At 49.6% G+C, this 18,405-nt stretch overlaps 1 protein-coding gene across 1 annotated transcript in view; it reads right to left on the bottom strand.

Annotated features, from left to right (window-relative positions):
* LOC135239835 (low-density lipoprotein receptor class A domain-containing protein 4-like) overlaps nucleotides 1–18,405 on the bottom strand; it is a 105,052-nt gene that overhangs the window by 60,046 nt on the left and 26,601 nt on the right. Inside the window, exon 2 of the mRNA XM_064308821.1 lies at nucleotides 8,158–8,812. Within this exon, the coding sequence (XP_064164891.1) occupies nucleotides 8,158–8,197 (40 nt within the window). The 5' untranslated portion in view covers nucleotides 8,198–8,812. The remainder of the gene's footprint in view (nucleotides 1–8,157; nucleotides 8,813–18,405) is intronic.

Here is an 18,405-nt window from a genome sequence, read left to right as displayed (position 1 = left end):
TCGGGTAGGATCTGGGGCATGGTGGTAAGAGGGGCCACGTGGAAGGCTGCGGGTTCGAAACCGGACCTGCTTCATTTTGGCAGCAGACAGTAATGGTGGAAGCTTTACTTTAACAGTGTCACTTCACCTGTGATGATTTTTTATTTGTTCCCTGCTCTACCTGTCATGCCTGGGCAATACAAATGCAAAATTTCGTCACGGCAAGACAGCACATTGAATTGAACTGAAATGAACTAAAATGTGTCCCTCTGCTTCCTGTGCTCCGGCCAGGGTAAACATCAGCAACATCAGAGAAACGGCAACAGGAGGCAGGAAGCAGGAAGCAGCCCAGGACCCAGGCTTCTAACCACGGGGCTATAGGATCAAATGAAGCACTACCAGCAAGGCTGCTAACAGCCTCATAAATGGGCAATATACAATAAGTATGCTGTGCAAGTTACCCTGAAAAGCTGCACCCAATAAAACAGAAAATGAGTAAGTATCACGGATCGATAGATGAATCAGCCTGCATAGACGTCTGAACTGGAGCAGAGTGCACAAAGAGTCACCTGCCTCTCGAATCGCTTCGCAGAAACCACATTCACAGCGAGGAGGTAACAGTCTGCACAGAAAGGACGGGTGTTCGTCGTGAACCGGATATCACACGTTACACAAAGCAGCCCACGCGCAGCGGAAAACCACAGCGAACCGCAGGCCTCCGCGTGCAGTAATGCCCCAGCCGAGGAGGAAACGCGGCCACTTCCGCAAGGCCCTGGGATAGAGGGCACACTAACGGACGTAAAGCGCACGACTACCGGTCGAGCGGGTGAAATGCCGCTGATCACAAGTTAACTTTAATAAACGTAACTGGAGCTGTACGCTTGTACTCTCCGCTTCTTCGGCATTGTTCCCCACTGCCGAGCACCTGCGGTAAATCACGGGTGCGTGAAACGGCATTTTGTTATGGACGTAAAAAAAAAAAAAATACTTATTTGCCCGACTGCCTTTGCTGTTCAGCCGGACTTTACGCCAAGGTCGGCGAAGGAAGGGTTGAGAAGACAGGAGGGAGTTCAGCACGGCGGCTCTGCCCCTCCCCCCTCGCGCTCAGACCTGCCCGACGTCTACCCAGCAGACCTACCTAATGACACAGCAGACTTTCCCCCTCCCTCCCTCCCTCCCTCCTCCCTCCTCCCTCCCCCCTCCCGACGGCGGTAGCTTCTGCTTCGCTCGTCTAGACAGTGCTGAGAGGAGGGGCGGTGGGGGAAGAGGAAAGAGGAAAAAACAACGAACAGGGATCCGATTCAAGGAACAAGCCAGCGTGACCATTCTCTGCAAATCGCCGCTCGCTCCCCCCCTCCCCCCCCCGGCAGCAGCGGCGGCTGTGGGCTTTCCACAGAGCCACAGGCCGCAGAGCGGCGGAGAGGCGGCCCTCTCCGGAGCGCCGCAGACCGCTCCCTCAGTCGGCAGGAAGGGAGGCGCAGACGCGGCCGCGGGCGGAGAGACCTGCGGCGCGCACCGACTTCCTGCGGCGCGCGCCAACTTCCTGTGAGGCGTTCACAGCAAACGCCCGCGCAAGTAACCTTGGAGCGGCGGTGCCGCAGAAACGGGGCGTTTCGGGGAAGGGGGGGGGCTCGAGCAGGCGAGAGGGCCGGACCGGTGGGGGTGCGGAGAGGGAAACATGATTTCTTTTTTTCCAGGAAACCGTCACATGAATTCAAGGGGAAGTGGGCGGTGTTTGGGAAGCCTTGCCATTGTGGAGCTATTCCAGCTTAGCATGGGTGTTGACTGTGCATGTTTTGCAAAACAGCCACAACAAATGACTGAAAGCCTGTGTCATCGGATGCTGCTGCTTTTGAGTTTATTCATGCTCTGGTGAGGCGGGGGGGCCCGATAGGTGCTATCGGGACATCGGGAGGCGAGGAGGGACAGCTGCCGACTGCATGCTTACAACCAATTAAATTAAGGCTTTGATTTTCAGCGCCGTTACAAACGTGTAATTGAATGTCGCCGGAGCGCCAGCCTCCCCACCCCAACCCCCCTCGGGCAAACTGGAAAACTGAAAGGCATTATGGGAGATGTGGCGGAACCTTACACCGGGGTCACTTGGCCTGGGTCCCCAAGGACTGCTCCGTCTGCGCGGCTCTCTCTCCCAGACAGGCAATTAACCACCTGATTCAGGCTAGACTACAGCACTGCTCGGGCTAGACTACGCCGTAGCTCAGGCTAGACTACAGCACTGCTCGGGCTAGACTACAGCACTGCTCGGGCTAGACTACCACCTGATTCAGGCTAGACTACAGCACTGCTCGGGCTAGACTACCACCTGATTCAGGCTAGACTACAGCACTGCTCGGGCTAGACTACCACCTGATTCAGGCTAGACTACAGCACTGCTCGGGCTAGACTACCACCTGATTCAGGCTAGACTACAGCACTGCTCGGGCTAGACTACCACCTGATTCAGGCTAGACTACAGCACTGCTCGGGCTAGACTACAGCACTGCTCGGGCTAGACTACAGCACTGCTCGGGCTAGACTACCACCTGATTCAGGCTAGGCTACGCCGTGGCTCGGGCTAGACTACACCGTGGCTCGGGCTAGACTACGCACACTACAGCACTGCTTCAGGCTAGACTACAGCACTGCTCGGGCTAGACTACACCTGATTCAGGCTAGACTACAGCACTGCTCGGGCTAGACTACCACCTGATTCAGGCTAGACTACAGCACTGCTCGGGCTAGACTACCACCTGATTCAGGCTAGACTACAGCACTGCTCGGGCTAGACTACCACCTGATTCAGGCTAGACTACAGCACTGCTCGGGCTAGGCTACACCGCAGCTCGGGCTAGACTACAGCACTGCTCGGGCTAGACTACCGCCTGATTCAGGCTAGACTACAGCACTGCTCGGGCTAGACTCCCTCCCCTCCTGTTCCAAGTCTGCAGCTTAATGGGCCCTTCAGAATGGGGAAGCTCCTCCTGTCCCTGTCCCTGTCCCTGTCCCTGTCCCTGTCTCTGTCCCTGTCTCTGTCTCTGTCTCTGTCTCTGTCTCTGTCTCTGTCTCTGTCTCTGTCTCTGTCTCTGTCTCTGTCTCTGTCTCTGTCTCTGTCTCTGTCTCTGTCTCTGTCCCTGTCCCTGTCCCTGTCCCTGTCCCTGTCCCTGTCCCTGTCCCTGTCTCTGTCCCTGTCCCTGTCCCTGTCTCTGTCTCTGTCTCTGTCTCTGTCCCTGTCCCTGTCCCTGTCCCTGTCCCTGTCTGTCAGACAGGGAGATCTGCAGTGCCACATCACAGGGCAGTAAATCTGCTGCAGATGCATTTGTGAAGGCTGAAGGATCGGGGCATCTTCCCTGGCTCCGGGCCTCCTATGGCTTAACCGGGATAATTAAGCATGTCTGAGTTGTGCTGAGGTGGCAGATTCGACACACTGAGAGGGGAAAGGGCAGACAGAGAGAGAGAGAGAGAGGGAGAGAGAGAGAGAAGGAGAGAGAAGGAGACCCTTCAGGCCATGTCTCCACTAGGGAGTTGTGGTGACAAAGCCACACTCTACTGCAGGCTGGTCAGGCAGGGATGACTGTGGGCCAGGTCCTTCTACAGCAGCGGATGTATACATATGAGCGTGTACATGTGTGCACGCGAGTGTGTCCACACACATGCGCATGCATGTCTGTACATGTGAGCTTGCATATATGTGACATCACTTCCTATGTAGCACATTGGGGGGGGGGAACAAGTCTGCCTCAGACTCAAAAGTGGAATAATTATTTATTTTTTAATTGCGCTGGAGGAACGAATAAAGAATTGACTTTGGTGAGAAGTGGGCTGCTGCTCCAGAGCTCTTACAAGGCTTACGAGACGAGAGGTCCGCAGTCCAAGCAGGGATCAGGGGAGCGCCAGAGTGGTCTGGAGAGCGCCGCCCTGGTGGCGGAGAGGAGGGACGGACTGAGCGCGCCCGGTCGCGCGGGCGCCCTGCTCTGCGGGCGGCGCCGCGCGCGGCTGCTCTTTCTTTTGGCAGGGCTCCCGGGTGAGACTTGTAATGCAAGCCGCGGTTTCCACCGACCCAACCGCCGGCCTGCAGCCCCGTCGAGACGGGCTTTACTACGGCACAAACAAACCCCCGCACTCAGGTTTCACCCCCCCCCCCCCCCCAGCACCCCCCCGCAGCGAGAGCCCCTCAGATTAATTACTCACACCGCCGTCCCCATTAAGCGGAGGCTGCTAATTCCGCCTGTCGTTCGCAGCGAAAAGGGGCGTCAGCTTAATCCCCTAAACTCAGACAATCCCCTCCGGAGCAAGTAGCCCCAGCTTATTTCCATAAACCTGATGAAAAATCAACATCTGGTCAACAAAACAAAAAAAAAAACGTAATAAATGAAAGAGTTGTATAAACAGTTGTATAAAGGGCCTTCCCGAACTAATGCATTTGTGCATACGAGTACAAACTGCATGAATCTGAAGCACTTTATACTATATTTGCGCTGAAAACAAGTTCATTTCCCCTGTTTGTCTCACAAGAGGAGTCTTAAGACAAGATAAGATTCCACAGCAATTTAACTGGTCTTACTTACTCAGCCAACGGTGATAATCAAGCGTTCAGAAATGACTATTTATTTAGGTCACGGTGAACTTGCAGTTCTATATTTGGGCGGCCGGCTCTCGTACACTTACTGAACATTAAGCAGGCGAAAACAGTAGGAAAGCCAAGCCGAAATCAAAAGTAAAATGTCACCCTCTATCACACACATCACACTGTCAGACACAGGAAAATGCCATTTTTGCATCAGCACACACACACACACACGCACACAAAGAACAGGAATTTTGAAAGACGTTGAAGACATATATGGTCATTCATTCATTCGATATTCAACAGCACAAGCATGCATGGATGGTAAAACTCTGTTCCAGTTGTAAGACGTATTTCTCTCTGTACTGCGGAAGAACGGTCACAATATTGTGATGTTCTGTGTATTCTTAGAAACTTCTAGATCCAGGGATGGGTCATTTTTGCCTGATACTTTTATGGACACTTCAGATGCAAGCAGCACCCAGGTGTTTTGATACTACTACTACTGCTACTGCTAATAATAATAATCATATTATTACTGTTACTGTTGCTATAATTATTACTATTATTATCAGAGCCAACTGTGCATTCATTTGAAATCACTCACAATTGACTTCACCAGGATATTACCTGCAGTTATATGTGTTGGTACTTGTATGCATGTTGGCACCTGGCCCAGCCATTGGCTGCTTACACCTATACTTTGAGGCTCATAAAAGTGAGCACTTCCTGTGATCACCTGTGATTACTGATGGCGATGGGGAGAATATGAGAAAGTGATGGGGGGGGGGCAGAGAGGTGAGGAAAGAAGGGCAGAGACTGAGATGGAGTGAGAGAGAGAGACAGTGGGAGAGAATTAGAGAGCAGAAGCGAGGGAGGGAAAGAGATGGAGAGAGAGAGAGAGGGCAGAGATGCAATAACAACACGCAGGCCTCTAGTTTAGTATGCAGTCCTTTCCCTCCCTCCTGTTTCACTGCATTCCATTCCAGGCAGGGGATCAGAGAGCAAGGGGAGAGAACTGTAGTGAGGGAGAGAGGGAGAGAGAGAGAGAGGGAGGGGGGGGGAGGCAGAGAGAAAGGGAGGAGAGGAGAGACTGAGAGGTAGAGAAAGACGGGGTGATGAAGAGGGACGTGAAAGGAGCAGAGACCACACCTGAGACAAAATAAAACAAGTGAGAAGGAGTGCAGTGCGTGTGTGTGCGTGTGTCTACTTGTACATTTGTGTATGTGTGTGTGTGTCTATGTATGTACTTGTGCATTTGTGCATGTGTGTGTGTGTGTGTGTGTGTGTGTGAGAGAGAGAGAGAGTGGTATCTGTGCATGTGCGCATGCGTGTGTGGTTGGGGGGGAACGGAAGGAGCAGGAGAAAGAGAAGGAAACAGATCATGGCGACAGAGGCGGGGGGGGAGCAGGGGGGTGGGGGACAGGAAGCAGAGAACGAGAGCCGAGAGGCGGAGAGAGAGAGAGACGCCAAGAGAGAGGAAGATGGGAAACTGCCAGCGGCGCGAGAGCTTGGCTGAGGTCGCCTCTTCCGTCCCCCCCGAGTGAGAGCCACGGCTCCGTCCAAACCTGTCCTCCCCCTCCCCCTCCCCGCCCTCCCCACCCTCACCCCCCCCCCTCCCCACCCCGACCAGGAGAGCAGCCTGCCCTCCATCCCATCAGCCCGCAGAGCCGGCCAACTGCTCACCTGTCAGAAACAGCCGAAACCGGGACGGCCATCGCCCTCGGCGTAAATAACCGGCTCGCCCCCCCCAAAAAGGTCAGGAAAAAGTCAGAAAACCTCGAGCTCAAGCAAGGAGCTTATTCATTACCCCGGCTCCTTAATGGCAGCGGTCACAGAAGTTCTTCGAGTTTTCCCCGCCGCTCCGTTCCCCGGCGCGGTTTCAGCCAATCGGCAGTAAATCTGCTGGGCGCGGGGCGAGGTTAACGGGGCCGCTGGCCCGAACCCTGACGGACGAATCGATGCGGGCGGCGGGCGGGACATAACTCCTGCTCCCGACGGGCCGGGCGGCGGCGGCGGCGGCGGCGATGGCGGGGCCTCTGGGGTCGGGGAGGTCTCCGAAGGTGAGTGCGGCTCACCCGCCGTGAACTCTCCCGGGCGGTAAACAGAACCACACTTTAACCTCGCCCCGCATCGATCGGTCGCTCGGGGGTTTGTTTACCCCGCCGCGGCCGGCTTTCCCCGGCCCCTGGGCCCCCCCCCGGGCCCCGTCAGCGACCCCGACCGCGCCGCTCTCCCTCTCCGTCTCACTCGACGTCCTCCAGCGCAACACAAAAGTCTGCTGCGCTGCATTCTGGGTAACATTACATTACAGGCATTTAGCAGACGCTCTTATCCAGAGCGACTTACACAACTTTTTACATAGCATTTTACATTGTATCCATTTATACAGCTGGATATATACTGAAGCAATTCTGGTTAAGTACCTTGCTCAAGGGTACAACGGCAGTGTTCTACCTGGGAATACGAACCTGCGACCTTTCGGTTACAAGTCCAGTTCCTTACCCACTGTGCTACACTCCATGGGTAAAAGAAGAATCGTTCTGAAGCACCAATCGTCCTGCGTTCACCCGGGGGGAGAATTAAGCACAAGACATGCGGAAACGGGTGATTCCAAAGCAGGCTGCTCGGATGGTAAGACATCCAGAGGCAGACAGCGTGACGCAGACAGGCTGATCCTGCTTTTCACCCGGTTCATCGAAATTAAAACTGGTATGAACGAACAGTCACGCCGCTCTTTAGAAAGTTCAGTCAGGCGACATTTTGAGACGGTCGCACGCAGATTTGTTCACGCAATCCCATAGGCGCGCTATGGAAACGATCGTGTAATTAACGTGATATTACCGTTGGTCACGGAACACAACAGGTCACGGTCGAAAGAAGCAAGGCAACCCCTCAACCCCCCCCCCCTCCCCCCCCCAACCCTCAGCCAATCCTCCCATCATGCACTTTGCATCTTGACTGCCCTCGAACATTCCTGTCCCTGGAAAAGAGCATGGATTTGGTCAAACTGCATTCCCATCCTGGGAAAACGGTATGGATTTGTATTTCCTCAGGTTACCAAGCCTTTTCATCTCAGTCTCCCGATTTTATTTGGCATTCAAACCCAACACCACATGCAAAACAACACTTTTGGCTCAGACTTAAAACATGAGGCAAGCTTTAGGGCAGGGCTGCACTACCCTGCTCCTGGAGATCTACCAACCGGTAGGTTTTCACTCCAACCCTAACAAAGCTCAGCTCATTCAACAACCAGAGACCTCATTGAGCTGCTAATTGGTAAAATTATGGTTAAACTGAAAACCAACAAGACAGTAGATCTCCAGGAACAGTGTTGGACAGCCCTGCTTTAGGCTCTAGTTGACATTTAAAGTCTCTTTAAGGATGTTGTATTAAACTAATTTAGAAATATAGGCAAGTACCTATGTATTTGTGTATTTATTTTTTTATTTAGGGGGGGGACACTGACCGCCAAGGAAGAATGAGCCTCCCGCTGGCCCAGCAGGAGGTAATGAGAATACAAGATGTCACAAAAGCAATGAGGTCATATCCTCCACATAACACACACACACACACACACACACACACCACCCCTGCGCCGGGTCCCCGCTTACCTGTGAAAGCATTGGTGGCTGGAAAGCCAGCTTCCTGCATACTGTTCCCCCCGGCACTGCCTGAGATCCCAACGTTAACCAGTCCGAGAGGGTGTGGGCAGCTGAGAGCCAGGCGGCCGTCTCCTTTCCATCCTACGCTCCTCCAGAGTCCATGTCACCGTCCCCGCGGTCCCCTCCCAAAAGCCACAGGCTGCTCTCCCACTGAGCCGCTGGGGGGGGGGACACAGTCCGGGACGGGGGGGGGGGGGGGGGTGCTAGGCGGATCGGGACGGGCGGGGGCCGGGGTGGGAGGAGGGAGGGCGAGTCGAGGGAGAGGGGAAGGGGGAGGGGGGCGGGGGGTTGGGCCGGACGTCAAAGCGGCTTGCGCTCGGAAGGTCTGGGCGAGCGGGCTCCGGTTATCCGCCCAGCCAGAGGCATCCGGCCATGGCCGAACTGGAGAGTCCCGGCGGCTGAGGGTCCCCCGCTGCGGGCGTCCGTCCGTCCGTCCGCTCGCTCGCTCGCTCGCTCGCTCAGGAACGCGCTTCCTCCTCCTGCGCGGCCCCCGCGGACATGCTCACCCAAGCCCTCCCCTCGCCGTGCGGTCTCTCCTCCGAACTCCCCGGGCTCTGCGGCGTCTCGATCGAGGGGGCGGCAAGTCCGTCTCAGGCGTGGGCGGCTGGGAGGGAAAAGGAAGGAGGGAGAGAATGAACGACTGAACTAAACATCTTTTAAAAGAAGAAGCGGAATCGCGGGCAAAGGGACGCCGTCTCTCGAGATCCCCCTGGGCCCTTCAGGAGGTATTCACAAGGTATTCACAGGCGAGAGCCTGACGGGCGGAGGGTGGGAGGGACACCCCAGTCCCTCGCCCTGACGGACTGCATTAAAGGGAACTTTCAATAGCCAAACGCTGCAAACCAACCCCCTTTTTTTGTGCGAAGATGCAAAAACATGACAGGGAAGCGCTTTGAAGTCTAAAGACACAGGGAGCTGGAGGTGGCCGGTATCAAAAAATTCATTTACATTTCAAAAGCAGCGTTTGTCTGGGAATTTTTTAAAAAAGTGCCCGTTCAGCCAAGGAGCCGACGGTACGGCGCTAGTTAAAAATGCTATCGCACAAAAAAAAGGGAAAAAAAAAGAAGACAGAACAACACAGAAGGAATTCTTTGGCAAGAATGCAGACAAAGCAAACAGTCCGCATCTCCGCCCCGAGATTCTAATGACGTGACAGATTTTATTTGCTATTCTTTCCTGGCCCTTATACACCGGGGGGGGGGGGGGAAGAGAAAAACACGCAAGCTTTCAGAGAGCCCTCGAACTGAATATGCAGCGGCTTCGACCCAGGCAGAATTACAACGGATCACGCGTCTGCGATGCGTGGAGCATAAACGTCTCTTAATCGCCGGTAATTCCGTGTCAGAAGGGCATTACTCCGCTCGAGCAGGTTACTCCGGCAAAAAATAATAATACAAAAATGTAATCAAAATGGCAGTAAACCGAGGTGCAGTTTGGTAATGCTAACAGGAATGAAACAAAAAACGAAAGTGGCGACAAGGGGCACTTCTAAGCCCGTGCAAACAGCAGCTCTGCCGTAAACGCAGGAACGGAATATTTCAATCACGGTTCAAGCACGCATAACAAGGAAAAACAGGGCGGGAAGATTGACCAGACCGGTGGAGTTATCAGTTTGAGATCGGGCCCCGATCGTTTTAGTAGTCTGCCTGGATACGAAAGGACCGCTTGACCAGCAGAACGGTAATAACTACACGCCATTTAAAATGAAGGACTCGAAGCGCCATCGGTTACAGACTGGAGCTGTAAAATTCAGGGCCTTCCCAACGACAGAACGGAGACGAGACACAAACAGCTGTAGTAAAACCCCAAAGCGTTTCGGCGCCAAATCGTATCGGGCATCGACCGTCTTTTCGCCGCTCACTGCAGAAACTGGGCAGAAGATCTTTCAGTGTGATTAAGGACTTCTCCCCCACCCTCTGTGTGCTCCCTACCTTGGCCTATTCCTTGCAGTCGCGTCAAACTCTTCGAACATTATAAAAGCTGACAGTCAACACCCATCCCTGTGGTTAGCAAGCGCTAGCATTTTCCAGCGCGGTTTCCAAGATCTGGTTGGCTCTGTGGTCCGGGTTCGAGACTGAAAACTGGAGTATGGCTCATTTGACAGCCTGGCTATATTTATCCAAACTACACACTAGTTCGATGATAATTTTAACTTGGCTGTGGTTCCCGATATGAAAAGTGTGGGCACACGTTCTGTGAAATCTCTGAAGGCTGAGACTTCCCTAAAGGCAAAGCAGGAGGTCACAGGTTCTCGCCTAGTTGTGAATCAACATCAAAACTTCAAAAGATCAAGATCACGACTGCTCAAAATTATAAATATGTGGTTATTAATTCAACATGCCGTACACGTACCAAAAGGAAGAAGCCACTCCAAGATGCATGTGTGAATTGTAGGGGTGCGCAGAGAGATTCTTCTGCACTCGTACAGATTTCCCTCAAGTTTGCTCTTCCATGTCCGAACCAGATACCGGGGCTGTAGCAAGTTTACTGCACAGGGAAAATGTTTTTCTCTGACAGTCGTACCTGCAGTTCATTTTAGCAACAGCGTGCAGAAACGGCAACTGTTCTCTTGATGAACGCGGGACATACTGGTTCCGTTCTTTCATGTGTAATTCATTTATATATCCCAGTTTTCTCCTTTCTTCCAACTGGGAACCATCAATTGCATTTGTAAGAATGTCTGCAAAGTCCCCCATGAGCTCTCGTCCAATCGAGAAAGACCAGAATACCATGGACACTCCATGATTCGTTCTGCACACCAGTAGCCAAGTTGCGCAGGCGCTGGATGAATGGAGTGCATTCTATGTGCAGCTCACACAGGCAGACTGCAGGCCCGCAATCGAATAATTGCTATTCCAGGATTAGAACCACCAACCAAGCCCCTCCCCTCCATTGTTGACACTACGCCCAATTACATTCTGCCCTACAGGGCTACCAGCCACAGTCAGGATTCAAATGGGGGTGAACCAGTAAGGCTCCTTTAAATGGAAATTTGTGCAGTCACTGATACCAGATTATTGGTTGAAAATGCTTCTTTTGACTCTTTTCACCAAAAAAAAAAAAAAGCATGACATTTCTCAAAAACGATGATTGAATCCCTGAGAAAAGCAGATGGAAGATGATGAAAGGAGATGCAGACTGGCTGGAGAACTTTGCCAGGCACTGCCTAGTCTGCTTGACTAGTGCAGTTCCCACCTCACGTCTGTAAAGTCTCTGAAGGGAACAGCCAGCTATATTGAAAAGACTTGCTGGGTCACGGCTGAGTCATACCTCTGTGGTGGTGCTATGCAGTACAACCTGGCCAAATTAATTGCTGGAACTTTGAAGCAACTACCAGGAATGATGCAAATAATGACTCCAAGAATGAAAATGATTCTGTCAAAATTCAAACACAGAGCTAGACAAGCGTATAAAGTGATTTCTCATTAAGACGACCAACTGCAGTAGGATCATGTTATTTAAAGGCGCAACTGGTTATCAAAAGAGTAACTGGTGGGATAGTGTGTGTGTGTGTGTATATGTATATATGTGTGTGTGTATATATATATAAATATATATACGTGTGTGTTTACTGTAATGATTTCGGTTGGGGTTCTTGGTCTTGCTGCCTTTCTGTTATGAATCATAGCCATGTCATTTGGGAAGAGTGTATCTAGAGAGTTCTTTGAGAAGCTTGCATCATTCGTTTCACTGCGGCACGGCCTGGTCGCCAGGGTGCATCCGTTTCCCAGCAATCCTGCCGCATTTCTCAATCACTGGACACTCTGTAGCGGTGCGACCGGGAAACAAGCGAGATTCTTTTCAAGTTCTCGGTATAGCACAAACAATCTGTACATAGAGCGCTACAAAAAATAGGGAATATTTTCATTTTTATTTTAAGACCGGGGGAGACCCCCCTCCCGGTCTTGGCAGAGAACCTTTTTAATTATCTGGAAAGTTTTTTTTTCTAGTGTTTAACATCAAATCCGTAGGAAATTAGTCATTTAACTCGCAATGAAACGCAAAGTAACTGACGAAGCACACAAAGGTGAAAAAGAGGAGGTATCCTTTGTAATATTCCTGATCTACTTTGTGTCACTTGAGTTGGCGGTGGCGTGAAAAACATGACAAGTGCGATCTGGCTATACGTCAGGTTTATTGTCCGAGCGTCATATCTGGTAGGGTGAACAGCTGAAAGCAGCAGATCTTCAAAAAATTGCTTGGTTTTCGTGCACTAAGTTTTATGGACTGACAATTATTCGTGGGATGCATGCAAGCATTGTTGTTTGTCATATTTCACGTTACAAAATAATTTAAAATCAGAATTGTCATATTTTCTCTATGCACACTTCAGACTGACAAAGGCACTCGGATGAACCCCAGCCTCGCTTTTGAGGGTACACAGGCTAGATTATTTTTAAACAAACAACAACAAAAAACCGCTCCGGCATTTTTTGTGAACTTGTAAAGAATACCCAACAGCTTTAAAATAATAACAATAATAAGGATTTATGTGCAAGCGTGAAGGTCTTATATCCTGTTGCTTAATAAATAATTCAATTTAAAGTACTTTACAATGGACCTCTTCACACAGGATATAAAATAAAATAATAATAGAAGAAAAAAAAAACCTTCCCGAGAACGGAAGGAAAAGCTCAGTGCAGCAGAGTCAGCTCTGCAGAAACAGCTAGAAGGACAAATATTACGGCAGTCACGCAGCACAATCCATCTCTTACGAACGCGACTGCCACATCAGAGAGAAATAGCCCAGCCTCCCTCCCTGGAGAGAGAGGGGCGGGCACGGAGGAGAAAATGAATTCTCAGACCAAATATCCCAGAGCAGCCAGGTGTTCACTACACGCCGTTTGGAACTCCTATCGGTTTTATATTCCTGTAGCGCGACTCGGATCCGATTCCCCCGGTCGCTCTTCAATGGCCTTTGTCGTTGTATTCTGAAATGACTACCCTACTTGTGCTCCATTCGTTTTGTTTTACCGTGTTGTCTGGGTATTAGTCCGATTGTGCGTAGTGCTTAGGAGAAACTTTTTTCTCGCATTTTAAATCTTCCGTTTCCACACAGCGACGCACATTTTTAGGTGCACATTTCCGAACGGGGTAACAGCTTGAGGACGATCAGTTCCTGGATGGGATTTCTTAATAATATAATTTAAAAACTCATCCAGTTTTTCTGCTACGCTGGTCAGGCAAATAATAGGCCTATACTCTGAATCCAGACAATTAAATTTGAACAGTTTTCATACATTTGTTTCATGCAAACAGATATTTCCCCTACATTACTGCTAATTAAATGTCTACTAATGTTTAGAGCATGCAAGTGTTGTCAAGTCTACAAATAGCAAAAAACACCGCAAAAAAATTACCAGTTTTCTCTGAAAGGTCATTGTTGAAGTCGGGCAGGGGGGCGCCATTTGCGTGCCAATGTAATGCAACGCCTTTAGTCGCAAGTCACCTTCCTCATTTCCCCGCGATGTTGAACTGCTATCTGACCAGAACGGTCCCTTTTGACTCAGCACCTTCAATTCTAGCAACATTTTGGTCGTCAGCCAGCGTTCAAAGACACGACGAGGATGTTAACTTTGGTCTGGGATGAGCAACCTGGTGGGCTTGACAAGAGCGCTTTTCGCATCATTGTGGAGAGGACAAGAAATGACTCAAATTTGATACTTCTGAATCTGTACACAAGTGAGAAAGGCAATTTCATAACCACTACCATCCTGATCAGAACTGTCATTACTCAAAAAGACTGAATATTAGGCTTGCTCTCGACAGCATGTCCTGATTTTAAAAAGGCACACATCTGCTCTTCTGTGGTGCAAAGGGAAATGAAAGCTGCATCACTTTCACAGGTAGCTATGAGTAATGGTAATATCAGGCCAACATATTAAGGGAAATCGATCTTACTCACATGCATAGTTATTAAATATAAACGTGTTTACAAATGTACTCAATACATGGTCAACACCAGCAATTATAGTACTCAGAATATACAATCCACATTTATTGCAACCAACTTATTTGACAAAATAAATCACAAGGTGCATTCCCACACTTATCGGTATGTTAAACCTAAACATCAATGCATGCTTGACAGCTGACTTGGTGAAAACAGGTGATTGACACATTTCAAATGTTTACATGGGCAATGTTGCTACATAAAATTTCCAGATAAAAAATTAAGATCTCCTTGCACGTATAATCCCCTGTAAATGTTTGAGTGGAAATATTCACATATTATTTTCTGAGGTCTGCTTTGTCACTACAGAAAACTGCACAAACATTATCTGGTTTCAAGTCCCTTTTAAAATGACTATATTTTTAAAACTAACATTAAATTCCCATTTTTAGCCCCTAAAACATTTTTATTTGTCCAGTTTTATAAATGTTACTAAATGAGTATGTAAAGTTGAAGCTTGCTTTGAGTGGTAGGAACAGGGGTAGCGGACAAAGCTTTGGTCCTAATCTCAGTCCACATTTATTCACATAATTTCACCAAATGATGGAGCACCCTTACCACTGGTTTTAAGTCTCTGTGAAGACCTCTCAAGTATTCTATTACAAGGCGTCTGAAGCCAAATAGGGAGGTTTTGTTTGAACCCTCGACTTGCGTTCCACCAGCGGTGCAACCAGGAATTATTATTTTTTTTTCCGGTGGATGAGGTGAACACTTGGCAACATCCCTGCGTCCCACAAGGAAGGCAATTAAATCCACCCAAGCAGGCGTGCACCGATCCGACCCAAAAAGAATCGTTTGCACACCTGTGTAGATCTATCCCACAAACCCCCGCATCCATCAGCAGAGCAGGCTCAAGCGCCGCGGTTTACGCAGTGTTTTCTGCAGACAGCGGGGGCGCGGCGGGGAGCGGCGGCGAAGGAGGGGGGGAATCATGAACCCGTATCCCAGGTGCTCATAGCGGAGCCCCCAACAGAGCTCCGTAAAACAGGGAACGTGGGGTTCGCTTAAAATAAACGCAACCCCCACAAACACATCAAAAAAAACCAGCCCGCGGAAGGCAGGGTCGCAAATGTTTCCGCAGTACCACCGGGCAAAAAAAAAAAAAAATCCCTTGTGCGCACACCTGATCCCAACAGCGCAGATTTTAATTAGCTACAGTACCTATAACAATGTGTTCCCAATGAGGAAAAACCCGGAGGCTGCGTCGGGCTGACAGTGATTAATGAGTGAACAACTTTGCCTTGCATAGCAAAGAGGAGGTCTGTCCTGGAAAAAACCAGGTGGCCCCCACTGAGTTCCCTCCCCGCACAGCGCCATTAAAACGGAACACTACTATAAAAAAGAAAAAAAAGAAAAAAAGGGTTAGCTAATGGGCAATGCTCTACGAGGTAATGATTTCAACAATTATTGGGCTTAATGCTGCTTTTGTGTTCATTAAAAAAAATAAGCGAGGAACATATGTAGTCACTGCTATGGCTCGACAGTAATACTCCATGACCTCTCCCAAACTGTAGCTAAAGTCAAGTTTCAGGACCACTGGGTCTCGGTAGGGTCAAACTATACAGGAACTGTCATCTGAACTCCGTCAACCAAGTCGGTCTGTTCAAGCCATGTTTTCCTCCTTTCCATAAATAAACAAAAAACAGCAGTTGCTCTTCCGTTAAAGATCACTCAGCCAATTATGACCCATTAATATTTATAGACCCCATCACCATTTATCACACCATTCACGTAAATTTCTGTGATAAAGGATTTATCATTTCGACCAGACCATTACAGTAGACAAAGTAGCTAAACAACAAACCACTGGTCCCAGATTTCTTGCAGCACAGCAAAATAAAGTCATTAGAGTCCAAAAAGTGGTCAATGAATCGTGCGGTTCTGATCCTGAGCCAATTAATTATTATTATGCATGAGTGTACAGGAAAACGCTACAGAACAGATCTAATACAGCAGGCTATAGCAAGACATTTCAAGAACATATTGGCTTCACCAAGTGACAGCATGTAGGCTATTACAGCCTACTCCATAATACTTTTTTCTGAATTATTTCTGCAGGTAAAAAGGAATGTAAAGATAAAATATGGAGTAACTACGCTAAATATCAATGTAGTAGGCCTAGATGATGAATGGGGAGGCATATCCATCATGAAAACAACAGTGTGAGAAATAACAGAGCCACAGACAGGTGAAACGGCTCCATTTTATTTAATTAGTCTGAACAGGTGGCTTGTGGACGCCTGACACAATGTTGGGAGGAGCTGTGATAACCCCAGGTACCCTCGCCAACCAAAATCCACCCACCCACTGGGAGGGTAACGAAGCCCAATGCGTCTGCCCCAGCAAATTTCCAGCTGTAGCCAACCAATTATGAATCATTACATTCTCGCACCTGCAATGTCAAACTTGGGTGGCAAACTTTTCACTGCCCGAGCCACCGAAGGAACCTGAAAGCATCACTTCAACTGAGCAGATATTAGCCTGTTAGGCGGTAAATAAAGAGCCTTGCCGTTTCCTACTATGAAAAGAAACTGCACCAAAAATATACTTTCAGCACGCCGTCTGACAGGAGGGGTGTGTTAAAGCACCGAAGGAGTACGTTCTACCTTAGAGAGGGGCCTGGCCTTTCAATGATGTGATAATATCTCTGGAACAGGAAACCATAGTTTGCCTCCCATAACCATCAAGTCATTGCTCCTGCATGTCACAATAAAAAGTAGCCCAGACTGGCACCGAGATAAAACATCAAGGCATGTCAGGGTAATGAACACGTTCATTTGCAGGACCGGATCTCCACTTGGACCGTCTGCCTCTTCCTGTAGTTCACTTCACCCAAATTATACCTTTACTCGGGAAAGAAAAACTGCTTGCAACTACTAATTTTACTCTGGCGAAAGAGGAAACCTGAGAACACCTTAAGTAAATCTATCATTTGAATGGTGAAATACGACCAAATGAGTCGTATCTGAATGCCGCTAGCCAACACAAAGAACACTTTGATATACTTGATGTACCCACACAGAGTAAAAACGGAACAGAGGTTGGATACGCATCAGTGCAATCCGACACCAGTAAGGTATAATTAACCAACCTGGGGGGGTGGAAGTGTATTTCACTCCTTTTGTGCCGCGATGAAACAACCTAAATCAAACGGCCTCTTTACAGCATTCACCACAACGTGTCTCTCCATGTGGTTTTCCTAGTGGAAGACGGGAGCCTTAGTTTCACCCTGAGAAATGGGTAACAGTTCAGTAATGGTCCCCATGGAGACCCGTCTCGACCAACGCCACAGCAGTGGTCACGCTCAACTTGGCCCAGTACAAGATGTCGCCCGAGGGCAGGAGCCCAGGCCGACCGCGCTTGAGATGGCTCCCACACTGAAGAGCAGCCCGAGCGCCTCGTCCACACCTGGGCCCTGAAGCCCGCATGGCGCTGCCAGCCCAGGCCTGCTGAAGAGGAAGCCTGCCCCTCACACACAGGCGGCATGGCTTCCACAGGGGTGCTCCCCGACTCGCTATGCAGACCAGCCCCCAGAGGACCATGACTAGGCGTTCAGTGCGTCTGAGGGAATCATGTTTCCTTTAATGGGAGCAGCCATTTATGAGAGAAAGGGAGAGCAAGAGAGAGACTGGCAGAGAGGGGGGTGAGAGAGCACGAGAGAAAAAGAGAGCGAGAGAAGAGAGGGCAAGAGAAAGTGAAAGATGTGCATTACCGATGTACAGACGGCATTGCTATTACAACAGCTCACAGCAGAAGATGTGGCTGGCAATACAGAACAGGTTGTGTGGTCACTGGAACCTGGCAGGAGAGGAGGCAGAGCTCACTCTCTCATTACCTGCTCCAAGAGCCGCTACCGAGAGACATATTTCTCTCCATTCTCTGGCCAGATTACCTACCAGGCCCAGATAAAATAAAAATGCCCCTGGGCAAAGAGACTAGCACAGCAGAGGCAGAATCCCAATATGCCTTTACCCATTTATGCCTCTGATATAACTGAACGCCATCATTTAAAAGGAAGAGTGAGCTAAACGACGATTTGTGTTTGTATTAACATTCATATAAACTGTGCTCCCCGTTAAATCTGAAACAGACGTGTCGTATGAAGGTTTAAAAGTTCTGTTCTTCAAGACGGGACCAGTGTGTTTGTGAATGCCGGAGACGGGGGAGACGGGACTTAATCATGTTTTTTATTAACATTTTTCAGGGCAGTGTTGTAAAAATTTGTGACTTGGTTCATCAGAAAT

The sequence above is a fragment of the Anguilla rostrata genome, chromosome 1, assembly GCF_018555375.3.
Source record: "Anguilla rostrata isolate EN2019 chromosome 1, ASM1855537v3, whole genome shotgun sequence".
Classification (NCBI taxonomy): Eukaryota; Metazoa; Chordata; class Actinopteri; order Anguilliformes; family Anguillidae; genus Anguilla; species Anguilla rostrata.
The sequence above is the reverse complement of the archived record's forward strand: the minus strand, read 5'-3'. Positions and strand labels throughout refer to the sequence as shown.